Source organism: Carassius auratus, chromosome 39 (genome assembly GCF_003368295.1).
Source record: "Carassius auratus strain Wakin chromosome 39, ASM336829v1, whole genome shotgun sequence".
Taxonomy (NCBI): Eukaryota; Metazoa; Chordata; class Actinopteri; order Cypriniformes; family Cyprinidae; genus Carassius; species Carassius auratus.
Genome location: NC_039281.1, coordinates 13,257,887 through 13,272,914, shown reverse-complemented (window position 1 = coordinate 13,272,914; position 15,028 = coordinate 13,257,887). Strand labels below are relative to the sequence as shown.

At 37.6% G+C, this 15,028-nt stretch overlaps 1 protein-coding gene across 5 annotated transcripts in view; it reads left to right on the top strand.

The window, feature by feature from the left end:
- The window catches only part of LOC113058002 (glutamate receptor 1-like), a 64,627-nt gene that overhangs the window by 20,190 nt on the left and 29,409 nt on the right, over window positions 1-15,028 (top strand). For all 5 annotated transcript variants that reach the window (XM_026225673.1, XM_026225674.1, XM_026225677.1 and 2 more), the window contains exons 4-9: window positions 2,300-2,484; window positions 7,175-7,228; window positions 11,071-11,229; window positions 13,158-13,325; window positions 13,986-14,090; window positions 14,281-14,391. In XM_026225673.1, the coding sequence (XP_026081458.1) occupies window positions 2,300-2,484; window positions 7,175-7,228; window positions 11,071-11,229; window positions 13,158-13,325; window positions 13,986-14,090; window positions 14,281-14,391 (782 nt within the window). The remainder of the gene's footprint in view (window positions 1-2,299; window positions 2,485-7,174; window positions 7,229-11,070; window positions 11,230-13,157; window positions 13,326-13,985; window positions 14,091-14,280; window positions 14,392-15,028) is intronic.

The following is a 15,028-nucleotide window of genomic DNA, read 5'->3' as shown; positions in this document are numbered from 1 at the left end:
TACTTGGCCACATGTCACATCACTTTTTATGCCCAGTTCACACTACAGGATTTTAAATCCGATTTAAGCCCAATTTGCCTGTCAATGGATTTGCCGACAGGTCGGGCTGTGATCGGGGGAAATCAGTGAGTGATCAGTGCTTGGCAATCTTTATGTGTTCTAACAAAATATGTACGAATTGCAGTGAGATCGAGTTGGACCAAGTAAAAAGTCCACACACTGCATTTAAATAAACACACATTTGAGTGGTTATGACAGTCATATGCAGAGATGTATAAAGTACTAGAGAACCATACTTGAGTAAAAGTACAAGTGCTCTATCAAAAAAGTGACTTGAGTAGAAGTAGAAGTGCTCTTTAAGCACCACACTTAAGTAGAAGTACTAAAGTATTCAAAATTTTTTGTACTTAAGTATTGCAAGTAGTCTATTTTAAAATTTACTACTCAATTACTGAAAGTAAAAGTAGAAGTATTGTGTTATGTAGCTATTAAAGAAAATAGTCAAAAGTTGGAACATATTGTTTTTACTATTTCAAATGATTAACCTAAAGGACAATCACAATTCCTTTGACTGTAACTTCTTGTAAACAAAAAACGGTTACTAGGGTTAGTTAGCCCAATTTGCAAAATGATGTCATTAATAACTTACCCTCATGTTGTTTCAAACCCCTAAGACATCAGAGGGTCATTTAGAATTTTTTGAAGCATCGAAAATACATTTTGGTCCAAAAATAGCAAAAACTACGACTTTATTCAGCATTGTCTTCTCTTCCGTGTCTGTTGTAAGACAGTTAAAAACAAAGCAGTTTGTGATATCTGGTTCGCGAACGAATCATTCGATGTAACCGGATCTTTTTGAAACAGTCCACCAAATCGAACTGGATCGTTTTAAACAGTTCGCGTCTCCAATACGCATTAATCCACAGATGAATTAAGCTGTTAACTTGTTTAATGTGTCTGACACTCCCTCTGAGTTAAAACAAACCAATATCCCGGAGTAATTCATTGACTCAAACAGTACACTGACTGAACTGCTGTGAAGAGAGAACTGAAGATGAACACCGAGCCGAGCCAGATAATGACTCGTTCACGAGTCAAGAACCGTTTCTGTGAGACGCGTCCGATTCGTGAACCGAGGAGCTGATGATACTGCGCATGTGTGATTCAGCGTGAAACAGACCGACACATAGAGCGTCTGAACCGAACTGATTCTTTTGGTGATTGATTCTGAACTGATTCTGTGTTAATGTTATGAGCCCAAGTGCAGTCAACGCCAATGACGCCATTGCATCGAGCGCAAAAGAATCGGTGAACTGTTTTCTTCAACTGGTTTATTGAATCGAACTGTCAAAAAGAACTAACGTTACTGGTCATCCGAAAACCGATGCAACCGGTTATTGACTCGTGAACGAGTCATTATCTGGCTCGGCTCGGTGTTCATCTCTCTCTTCACAGCAGTTCAGTCAGCACGCGCAGTCTCGCTTGATTCGCTCAATGATGTGCCAGCTTCATCAAACCTGCCATCTACAGTTCTGGCAGTGGTTTGTAATGGAATGATTCGTAACATTTTTATAATTGTAACGAGTAACAATGCAGCACATAAAAAAAAATATCGGAGTAAAAGTATTAAACTCAGCGAAAATATGTACCGAAGTAAAAGTGGAAGTAGGAGAAAAAAATAAAACTCTAGTAAAGTACAGATACCGCCTTTTAGTACTTAAGTAAAGTAGTGAAGTAGTTCTACTTCGTTACTATACATCTCTTGTCATATGTCATTTCATGATGTCAGATGCAACACAACGTCATTATTTTTACGCCCACTAGAGGGCATTTAACTTTAAAATGTAAATATAGGTTGTAATGAGTTGCTTGCACAAATGACTTGTTGGGTCATTTTTTGTTGGAGGACAGTCTGGTTGTTTTGTATCATTCAAGTTCCACTTCTCATGTGTTTTCATGAGAAAAAGTGGTTTGGGGAGCAGCTAGAGTCATTGGGTGACAAAGTTGTTGTCAGCTTGTGTAGTGTGTGACCCCCTGTTGTGGATCATTTACGTAGGTTCGTGTAGTGTGAACACCACAACAACTTTAAAACAGACAGCAAGTCATGTAGTCTGAACAGCACAGCGATCTGTTGACATTTTAAGTTGTGCGGTGTGAACTAGGCCTAACTTGCTTGTTTAATACAAAATGAAAATCGCAATTTCTAATACATGTCAAAAATGAATAAATTTGATAACTGATTACAGTACCTCAACTGTTTGGAGATCTGCTAACCTAATTTTGGTCATTTGTATTCTAGGACTGTCAGTTCTGCAGAAGGTTCTGGACACAGCGGCAGAGCATAACTGGCTGGTGACCTCCGTGAATGTGGAGACAATGACAGAAGCATCATTCCTCAAAGTGTTCCAGGAGCTGGACAAAATGAAGGAGGGCCAGATCATCATCGACTGTGAGCTGGAGAGACTCACCTCCATCCTGAAGAAGGTAATTGGCTCTGACTGTACTAAAATGTACTAAAACCACTTAAATATGTCTTTCAATCAAGACAAACAGCTAGTCATAGCTACACAAACAGTCATCTTAAATGCTGCTAATAACCATGCCATTATGTATCAGTAATCATATGAAGGCTTGGATGACTGAACTTTAAATTAGGGCTGGCTCTATACCACCTTTTAGAACCAATCCCGATCTGATACCAGAAATTAGTATCGGCCAGTACCGATACCGATCTGATACCAACACAGTTTTTTTTTTTTTTAAATCAGTGTAGAATTACTTTACCTCAGTGTGTTGACCTGATCATCCCTTTTTTTGTGTTAATCATAATCTATGATAAAAGTACTACTATAAACTAAGTTAGTAGATAATTCAGTAACAAAAGTTACTCTAGAAAAATCATGAATGCACAATAATTTTTAAAATCTAAATATTTAGTAAAAAAAATATTATAAATTTTTGGGTAACACTTTAGAATAACGTTCCATTAGTTAATGTTAGTTAATGTATTAATTAACATGAACAAACAATGAATAATACATTTATTACTGTATTTATTCATCTTCGTTAATGTTAGTTAATGAAAATACAGTTATTCATTGTTAGTTCATGGTAATTCACAGTACATTAACTAATGTTAACAAGCACAACTTTTGATTTAAATAATGCATTAGTAAATGTTGAAATTAACATGAAATAAGACTTATAAATGCTGTAGAAGGATTGTTCTTGCTTAGTTCATGTTAACGAAAGTAGTTAACTAACATTAACTAATGGAACCTTATTCTAAAGTGTTACCCATTTTTGTGGGGAACAAATAAAAGTGAATAAGTGTAGGTAAATCTGATCAAATGTTAAACATTGCCCTTGTATTGTATTAAAATAAATTCATGAAAAACAAGTCTAATATATTTATATATTAATTAATATACTATAAAATGTATAGCACAGTAATGAAGCAGCAACATATGATAGATAAGACAACAAGAAAGGCTAGTAATAATCTTTCATTGCACAAAAGTATTAAACATTTTGAAACGCTCCTATACGGAGCGGCACAAATCGCTTATGCGCATCAACTGTGCAGAATGATGCACTTGAAGCAACATGGAGTAACAGCGTTCCGCAAAGAAAAGTTTAAAGCACATAGGAAAGAGGATTTTGATGAGTAGTGTATTACATCTGTGCAATAGTCTATTGAGCCTTTTCTTTTAACAGTTTAAAATTTCAGTTACTATGCGCATGAAGAACAATTCATAGTGTTCTCTACTCCAGTGTTGTGATCTAACAGACACCTGGTAGAAAGTAACATGCTTTAGAAACAGCACTAAACTCCAGCAAGATATAGTAGTTTTATGCAAAACCTCTGATCTTTATGTACAGATAAAGTTTAATAATAAGAACAGTGACCGACCGCGACACACAGTTTGAATGCTGATTGGAGAATGACTGACAGCCGCAGCAGAAGAAGAATTTAAGTGAACTTGAATTTAACGACTTAAATATTAATCTGTACCTCACATTAAACTATGGAACGGCTTTAAAACACTTGAAATATAGTGCAAGGAAACTTGATGGTGCTTTATGATGATTTTATGCCTTTTGTGGGGCTTAACAAAGACAATGGGCCCTATCATACACCCAGCGCAATGCGACGCAAGGCGCAGCACAAGTTTGTTTGCTCCGTTTCATCTCGGAGACGCTTGCCAAATTCCGCCGTGTAAATAATAAATCTGTCATGGCACGAGCACAACTGGCTCTTAAAGGGAATGGAAGATGAGACTCTGATTTGTTTATTGCATGTTACGCCCAAACAACACCCATTACTCATTAAGAGAATAGGGACAACCTGTTTAGACCATGCGCCCGGGCCAACCGTTTTTCCATCGTTAAAATATCACAATAGCTAAGTGGATTTGGACACGCCCTGAGTGAACCTGCGCCATTGTGCTTTACACGTTGCGTATAGATCATTAAAATAGGGCCCAGAATAGTATACACACAATATCGTATTTGGATCAGTCTCATCTGACCGATACCAGATCCACCAGAAAATGCCAGTACCGGAGCGATGCCGATACTGAATATCAGATCGGTACCCCTAATTAAAATGTAATTCAGAACTGGAATACTTGGATGAAGCCTGTGGCCACTCTAATCAGATGAAGTGGCCTGTGCAACAGTACCCAGACTGCTCTCTCTCTCTCTCTCTTTCTCTCTCTCTCTTTCTCTCTCTCTCTTTCTTTCTCTCAAAAAGCAGCAAGGACGGAGCAGATAAATGACACTGGGCTGACATTTGGGGTTGGCAGCGGAGACATAGTGACATGTCACTATCTCTGTCACCTCTCTCCGCTGCCTGGAGGAGGAGGAAGCATCCTGTTACTGTAATTAATGAGAGTGTGCCTTTTCTTCCCTTTCTCTCCTTTCCTTTATTTCATGATTCAAACAGAAGACCCTCGACAGGCCGTGTTGCGTTATTGATAGCACGGTGGCCACAGTTAAGGCTGTTGCATCATTTGGTGGCAATTTGCACAGAACGTCTAGACAAGTTTTTCCTCTCTGAAAGCGATCATCCATCACTATGCTTGCACCAATCATATTGTAAAACAACATAGGTGGAATTTTCCCCCACTTTCATTCACATTCTTTCACTAACACCAGGGGCCAGGCGGTTTAATAAAGGAAAAAGTCTCTGTGCATGGTTTTCATCACCTTCTTCACATGAAAGATGTGTGGAGCTTTTTAGTTAGGAATATATTTAAAACCTCATGTAGTTTTCTAAACACAATTTTACTTCTTTGTGTATTTCCCTTTGAAATAGGAAGTTACAGCATGGCATATCAAAGGGCTTGTCTTTTTTTCAGATAGCCAACATTGTTATTGTTAACTAAAACTATTAACTATTGTTTTTATTAAATGAATTAAAGCTGAAATAAAATTATATAATACTATATGATGAAAAACATACACTTTAAATTACAATGAAAGTCAATAGCCATTAGTTTTTCACAGCCCAGGAAGACTATGATTTGCTTAATTTATTCGGTTGACATGTGGTATTACAGAGAGGGGACCGTTTCATTTCTAGAGTGCTTTTTACTGAAATACTTTGTATACACCCTTAGCAAGAGATGGAGTCATCAATATTTTTGGTCCACTTTCCAGGATGTGCTACTGCTACAAGTTTTTGGAACATACTTTCATAAAGCTTTTACAGAAATGGACTAAAGCCACAAAACAAATCTCTGTGGGCTTCAGTGTCATTTCTGTGTTCTGCATTAATGGGATAGTATCCAAAAATGAAAATTCTGTCATCATTTACTCCCCTAGATGTTGGTTATTTCTTCTGTTGAACTGCATGAAGGTGAGTTTTATTTTTTGGGTGAACTATGCCTTTAATGTTGATCCCGCATTGAAACACAAGATGATCAAGCAGTGTCCTTGTCAGTAGTGTTCCCTGCCCTGGGCTGGCCTGCCGGATTAAATCTTACTGGGGTCACCATTAATAACTAATGCCACTGTCTGTCATGGCCAGAAGCTATCACTGTCAGCTTTCACAACTTTGATTTACAGAGAAGTGTGTAAGAGAGCTAGTTACTGTACATACTCATTGTTATTTCTAAGCACATGCAGATGATTTCATTTAATTGAAGCCATCATAACAGTTTGATGGTGTCAAAGTCTTTGGTACCCACTGACACTGCACACTACGCGCTCGTGTACATCCACACAGGTTAAAGCTGTGACCCAAACAGAACTGAGAGCACTGCTAATGTGTTCCTCCCCCGTATGACTCATTGTTTTTCACCACTGTTGTACTCTCCATGCCTGCAGAGGCTTTGTTATCTCTATAGCCACACAAAAGAAACCCTGCATCATAAATCTTCGATCCTCTCCTCTTTGTAACTTTGAAAACATCTTGATTCTGAAACACCCTAAACTCACTGTAAAGATGAATGCCCAGGAATGTAGTCCTTTTATAGCGATTGCTGGGTGGATCCTTATAGAAAATGTGCCATTGTTGTTATGATTATTTAAATGTTAATGTTATGCACTTGGCAGATGCTTTTATCTCATATGACTTTAATTCATGCATTTACACCATTTTATTAAATTGGAATTTTGGTGTAGACTGTTTGAAGTAGGAAACTTTGTATAGTAGGAAAAAAATGTAGAGCGTGCTTCACAATGCACTGTTGTGCAGCTCAACATAAAATCAGGATGTTAATGTTTTGGATATTTAATATCTTAATGCCTTAGTTGCATTAGGCAGATTAGGGCTGGGGAATAATAAAGTTTACATTTTGCAACAATCATTATATAATAATTTTTCAGTAATCATTGTATAAATGGGTTTCCCCAAAGACAGTGCATTAATTTTTTTACCTACCTCGACGCGTCTTCCTTGCCCCATATCCTTACTCTCACCAATAGTCAAGAAGAAAAGTCATTTTTAAAAACTCATGCATACGTTAACTACCTACTGATTTAATTGAGAACTGCTGTAAAAGACAAAAAAGCTTATTTGGAATTATATGAAATAATACAGCAAATATTACATCAGAGTGTGATTTATACAATTTATTTATATTAACAAGGCTTTATAATGCTGTGTACACAACAATTTATACTAACTGCTGTAATTTTTTCTCCTTCATTTGTTGGTCTGTTTCAGATCATTGAGCTGGGGAAGAATGTGAAGAGCTACCACTACGTCCTAGCAAACCTGGTGAGCTAAAAACACACCACTCGTTTCAGCACTATGAGAGATTTCATGACTAATGCTCAGCGTGAGGCTTTCAAATGTCACTGCAACTCTTGATATTACAGGTGATTTGCATATGTTCACTACTGACCAATCGCAAGAAGCTGCGCACTATGACTAACTGAGATGTTATATAAACATTGCCAGGAGAACTGCTTTGTGAATATGAAAAACTGCAAGTGATTTCTGCAGTCCTTGTCTGTAGGTACGCTCAGAATATGAGAATAGAGGGCTAAATTGATGTAATCAGAAATGATGATAATCGCAGCATTAATATGCTGTGGTGTGCTCCTGCATGGCACACTGCTGAGGATTTTAAATTAAACTGGTCTGGCCAGTTTGTTAGATGTAATTGTAAATGATAAATGATAAAGGTTTCAAAGCAATAAAGAAAGAACTGCCTGGTATTTCCATAATGGCCAAATTTTAAGAAGTGAGCAAATTACTCCCAGTGTCCTATTTACACTGTGTTTGCATGTGTGAGTGTGTGAGCGTGTACACGGAGGTTCGTATCTGAGTGGTTGCCTGTGTAAGCTTCCCCTCTGTGTCCAAGCCTTTTGGGTGAAGGCTAGTTTCTATAGTAACATCACCAACTCACCACATTCACAGCGGCACAGAGCGAAAAAAGATACAACTCCATTCACTCAGTCAAGAGTTATGGACATCTGCTACAGGTGCATCACAGAGGAGAGACTAAGATGGGGAAATGATGATTTTAAAATTCTTCCTTTCAGCAATCCAGATATTGATTCTTAAAATCTAAAAGACTGATATTTTACTGCAAGCCTGTTTCAGAGGATCCTATTTTTAGAGGATTTTTGTGTAGAGCACTAAAGTATGATTCACCAAAAAAAAAAAAAAAATGGTAAGGTGTAGTGTGCAAAAAAGGTATGTTGTCAATAGAACAGAGATTTATATAGCACAGGTCACACAGAAATCACTTTGAAACCAAGTAGCTTGATGTAACACAGACGGAGGCTGTCCAGGTTATATAACTGCATGTTTAGGAGACACATCCCTCAAATCTCAAATTCTACTTATACATCAATTATTGTGATTTGCCCAAAAGCTTGCATTCCTTAAATCATTCACTTGGTTTACAGTCAGTTTGTGTAGGATCAGATGGGCAAAAGCCCTGACTGTAATTCTAGAGTGGGAGGACCACCTACGGCTGAAATCGAGAATAATCAGGCTGAGCTGAGAGAACAAGCCTGGATAATACTGACGAAATCCATCAAAAAGGACATCATCACCAGGAAACATTCTCAGTTCCATGTCACTGTTGCTATGAGAGCAGATAGTCGACATGAGAGGAAATAAAAAATACAATTGAAAACGACAAGGCCAGTCATGAGAGAGCTGTGGCAGTGCTTCAGAAAGCAGCTCGACATCTGAAATGACTCCTGGCCCCATTTCTCCTCCATCTCTGGATTTGTTATAGACTCCTAGTGTCTTCTGGTGTGTTTGACTGGGCAGACAGGTCACAAGCTGCACTGTTTACAATTTTACCTTATATGGTACCTTAACCCCCCCCCCCCCCCCCAAAAAAGAAATATAGATATATTAAATTTAATATGGTGAATTAGCTCTTGATTGCCTCCAAAGACTGAGGGAAGAATATGCCATGTTTCAGATATGAGAGCTTGTGATGACATGCGTCCCACTTGTGCTCTCAGTAACAGCCCCACATAATATATGTGCAGTGATGCAGACAGCCTGCGTATCTCTGAAAGCCTTGTTCACTCTCACCGTAGAGAGTGATGAGTCTGTGAAACAAGGTTGTGTGATGCTTTAGCCCTGAGGCCAGCCGTTTGATAGTACTTTCCTCCAAGAAATGATTTGAGGTTACAGGAGTTTTTGAGCTGTCCCTGTGGAATGCTTGGTTTCAATAGGGAGACTTTATATCGGTCAGGGATATATATATATATATATATATACATACATATATATACATACATATATATATATATATATATATATATATATATATATATATATATAATATATATATATATATACAGTATATATATATATATATATATATATATATATATATATATATATATATATATATATATATGTATGTATATGTACAGTGATATTTCTGTGAAATATTATTACTGTTTAAAATAACTATTTTCTATTATTTTTGTTATATTTTACAATTTCACTTATTCCTGATGTCAAAGCTGAATTTTCTGCACCCATTACTCCCAGTTTTCAGTGTTACGTGGTCTTTCAGAAATACATGCTGGTTTGCTGTGCAAGAAAAATATAATTATTAATGTTGAAATCTGGTGTTTCTTAATATTTTCATGGAAACATTTTTTTATTATTATTGTTATTTTTAATTTGATCAATAGAAAGTTCAAAAGACCAGAATTTATTTTGAATGTATGTTTTTCTAACACTTTAAGACTTTAATATCACCTTTGATCAATTTAATGTGACCTTGCTGAAATTTTTTTTATTGAAATAATAATAAAAAGCTTACTGACTCCAGACGTTTGAATGGCTGCTCATAGTTGCCTTTATATTTTGTATTTTTTTCTAAGGGGATCATTGTATTTTGAGGTCTTTGGCACCACAGTATTTAGGTTGACAGCCCTGCCCTCCCTCGGTCTAAATTAGTGGACAACCGATATGGATCAACACTGGCATATGGGACTTGTTTGTGGTGCCATTTCATTTTTGCCTGTCAGTGAGGATGTCCGGACGTCACATGATTGATTGCCCAGTCGACAAATGTGACAAATGTCTCAAGATTTATTTCCTACAGTCTGACATAAAAAACACTGATGTTACACGATCTGCCAAGTGTACTGTACAATCATGCGCTTCTGACAAGCAACAAAAAGAGAATAACTCCCTTGAGTTTAAGTAAGTGTGAGAGAGGGCATTTGAGGTAAGACAAGCGTGAGGTCATGTTAGCAGCTCAGTGAATCTTGTTTACTTCCCTACGGAGCACATGTTCCAGGGAACACAGGGACACATTACTGCTCCTGGGGGACAAAGCGAGTTAAGGGATAAAGGATCAAAGATCAACACACTTATAGCCTGACGAGGACTATTACACTCAAAACTGACACACACAGACGCGCATCAATATATTTTTTTGTTGTTGAGCCGAATACAAATAACTCTTTATTACCTACAAATTTGTATTGAGTTTATACAAATAAAGGTTAGAATCAATTCTGGATGGTCTCAGGTACAGATAGTGTGTGGGCTGCTTTTGGGGCAGCTCATTGATTGGTGTAAAAAGGCCTTGAATTACTCAAAAGAGCCTGTGGGATCAAAGACAGACCTCCCGCAAACCTTCAGTAAGCGCCACAGTTTTTTTTTTACTCGAAATTACTATTCACAGCTCCTACATTTTCCAGCACCACATCGGATAACAACCAAGCTCTTTTGGATAACCAGCCTCAGTGGATGAGAGGAATTAGCCTTTTTCATTAAGTGATTGACCCAACCATTCTTACTATTATAGTTTTAAGACCTGTATTACATTTGACGGCACTCCACAGGCCCGGCCTCCTGCTCTCTCGCTGCACCTGAGCATTAATGCGAAAATTCAGCCTCCATTTCCTGTCGTGGTCTTACATTGGATTTTTTGACAATTGCAGGGGATTTTATTTTATTTTATTTGATCTCTAATTAGTCTTCCTTTTCAGTTTAGTCAATGTCTTTTTCTTTAATCATTGACATTTGGCTGAATTAGATTTTTTGGTTTTATTTTTATTTTCTTCACTATTAAATTTTAAAGCACAGTATGTCATGCTAACATCTTCTCTGTGCTCCTGTAGGGATTCCTGGACATCGACCTGACCGAGTTTAAGAAGGGTGAGGCGAATGTAACAGGGTTCCAGCTGGTGAACTACGCAGACCCTAACATCAGTAGGATAGTACAGCAGTGGATGGACTTTGACAACAAAGATGCCAAAGTTCTCAAGCGCAGACTTAAGGTGAGCTGCAAAAACTGACTCCCCGTATTTTCCGGATTATAAGTCACACTTTTTTTCATAGTTTGGCTACATATAGTCAGGTGCGACTTATTTATCGAAATTAATTTGACATGAACCGAGATAAATGAACCAAGAGAAAACATTACCGTCTACAGCTGCGAGAGGGCGCTCTATGCTGTGCACAGTGTTGGGTATAGTTACTTTGGAAAGTAGTTAGTTAGGTTACAACGTTACCATCAATTAAAAGTAATCAGTTATGATACAGCGTTACCTATTCATAAAAGTAACGCATTAGAGTACTCATGCGTTACCAAAAATTAAAAGCCGTTTGCAGCGGCTCACACATGACAGACACAGCCCCCGGCCCCTTTAAATGCACCTAGAAGTCGTGACTCCCGACAATGAATAACGTCAGTCATCCGACTAAATTAACACTGCAGGATAACAATAACAGGAAAGACAGTCAGCAATCGGCTATACCACATGGCGTTTTATTTATTTATCATCACAGAACATATTATTAATCAAAATTCGCACCTAACGTTACCCAGCCCGGGTAGCCTAGGCTACTGTATATTATGAGCACCACAAGATAACTCCTGATTTTTCTTTAACTTTAAATAATGCAGTTATCAAAGTACAAGTATGCTTACTTGTAAACACAACCTTAAACAGGCTTGCAGATTTAAATCCATTTAGAAATGATGAACAACCAGCCAGCCAATGATCTAACATAAATTAACAGCTGCCTGTCAAACAAAAATGATAACAAACCGAATTAAATCCTTCACTGCCACACAGGCAAATGACAAATCGCTTAATAGCCGAACTAATTATTATTAAAGTGTCACTCACAGTCACAAGCCTAAATTTGCTTTAACACAGTCCTCTTACATTTACTCTTCAAAGTAGTGATTAAAACGTAGCGTTAAATTTGAGGTAGAATTTTTGGCGGTCGACAGAAGCTTTTCACCAAAGCAGAGTGTGCATTTTACCGTTATGTTCTTTTCTTTTTCGTTGACAAATTGAAAATAATGTGCGTACTTCCATAAACCAAACGCTGTCCTCTCTGCTATCTTGCCGGGAGTTCGAAAAAAAAAAAAAAAAACCCACACACACACAGGGTCATGCGCAGGGCACAGACGCATCACAGCCATTGACTTTACACACAGAGCCATTGACTTTGATCACAGAGCTTCGGCTCCGCTGATACATCCGCAGGTGGCCACAGTAGACCTAGGACTACTGTCTGACAAAAAGCAGGCTGCAGTCGGGATTTTCCTTTCCTTAAAATAACGGATTACTTTTTTTTTAAAATAAGAAGTTACTGATTACTTACGCACGAAACTAACGCGTTAAGTTACAAATTTCAGGAAAAAAGTAATTAGAGTACTCTAACGCGTTACTTTGTAACGCGTTACCCACAACACTGGCTGCGCAGTGCTCCTGTAGTCTACCCCTGAAAACATAGAGCGCCCTCTCGTGGCTCTAGACGGTTATGTTTTCTCTTGGTTCATGGTTCTAAATAAATGCGACTTATAGTCCAGTGTGACTTATATATGTTTTTTTCCTCGTCATGACGTATTTTTGGACTGATGTGACTTATACTTAGCTGCGACTTATAGTCCGAAAAAAAGTACATTTAAATCCTCCACAGTGTGAAGAACTGAATATGCCTTGACAGAAAAAAAAAACAAAAAAACTTATAATTAAGCTGTATAATGAATCACTGGAACATTTGCAAAAAGCACAGTTGCATAGCAGCAACATCTGATGACAAAATACAAAAAGCTTTTGATTCTTCTCTCTAATACACATTTAGCTGAATTGTCAATTTATATTATATATTCAAAGAATAAAAAATCACATTTATTTAAATACATAGGCCTATATACAGTACTTCTCATATGTCTCTTTTTTTTGTGCAGTACACTGGAGCTCTCACATATGATGGAGTCAAAGTCATGTCCACAGCCTTCCAGAACCTCCGCAGGCAGCGGATAGATATATCGCGCCGTGGAAATGCTGGAGAATGTCTGGCCAACCCACCAGCACCTTGGGGCCAAGGCATCGATATTCAGAGAGCGCTTCAGCAGGTATCTCACGCTGTAGGGTCTGCTCACAGACATATTTTTGAATGAACACTGTGAACACGTAAAATTGTCCTGTCCATATTTACAAAGACATAAGTGAGGGAAAATACACCTGGCTTTGTTGTGTTACCCTTAGGCAGATGTCTGGCTCTTTGCTTTGGGTGGCATACTGAATGAAGATGTAGGTGCCAAGAATAGAATTTGGTAGGCGAGGTGGAGCAGAATTTGTTAGCAGAAACTAAATCTGTAGAAATGCTCTCTGTTTGAGAAGCCGTGCACAAATTGGTATTTTCTTCCAGCCATATCACGTGTTTCTCCTTTTCACTTAATTAAAAGTTTAAACAATGTAGCAAAGTCAGTTTGTAGCATTCTTCCAGCAGAAGAAGCCACTTGCCTGTGGCTGTGTCTGTCGAGAGTCTGATGTGTGCTGGACTGAGGCAATTTGGTCCATCTGCTGAGAAGCCATGGAGATTGATGTTCAGCTCGGTCAATTAACTCCATCATGCGGCCCTTGGAGACATTCAGTACTGTACACACAGAAGAGGCACTGTGAGAGATGTACACCCCTCTGAGGAGGAGGAGAAAGAAAGAAAGAAAGAAAGAAGAGAAAAGGCTAGATTGTTTTGTTTAAATAAAGACATCTTCTATGTGGTTTTTACTCAGGTTCGGATTGAAGGCCTAACGGGACACATTCAGTTTAACGAGAAAGGACGAAGGACAAACTACACTGTCAGTGTGATGGAGCTCAGGCCGACAGGACCGAAAAAAGTAAGTTTTTAGGTATCAGGAAAAGGAATTAGGAAGACTCTCGACATGTTTCATACTTCTTTCTTCACTTATCTTTCTTCACTGGGCTAATTAAATAAGTACTGTATTTCATGTAGTGTCTCCTGTGGGATATCTCAGAAAGGTTTCTGATGATGCTCAAGTTCCTGTCCCTGATTTGGTCTTTTCTCAGGTGGGTTACTGGAATGAGGATGAGAAATTTGTGAGCACGGCGGCCTACGTGCCAGGCAGTAATGACACTTATGGACTTCAGAATCGCACATATATCGTTACCACTATTCTGGTATAGTCTTCTTTAAATCCTGATTTACTTGTATAACCTTGTACTGGATTGAAAACATTAAATGTTATACTACTATTCGAAAGTTCGGATCCAGTAAGATTTATTATTCACTATTATTTTATTCAGCAAGGACTCATTATATTAATCAACAGTATCAATAAAGACATGCATAATGTTACAAAAAAATTCAGTTTCAATTTCAGTTCTGTTAAACTGAACTTTCTGTTCATCAAAGAATCCTGTATGACAGAAAATAATAACAGTTTCGATAAATATATTAAGCTGCACAACTGTTTCCAGTTTTCATATAATAATAAGATATGTTTCTTGTGCATCAAATCAACATATTATTTGATTTGTCAAGGATCATGTGTCACTGAAGATTGCAGTAATGGCTGCAATTCAGCTTTGCCATTATAAAAATAAATTGCATTTTTTTATATATATATATAAATTTAAAAACTGTTATTTTAAATTATAATATTACTGTCTTTGCTGTATTTTGTATCGAATAATGCAGAGTTAATGAGCATGAGTCTTCTTTAAAAAACAAAAAACATGTAAAACTCTTACCATCGCCAAACTTTTGAATAGTAGTTTATATTCAGAGATACTGTGTCATGTGTTCCACATATCC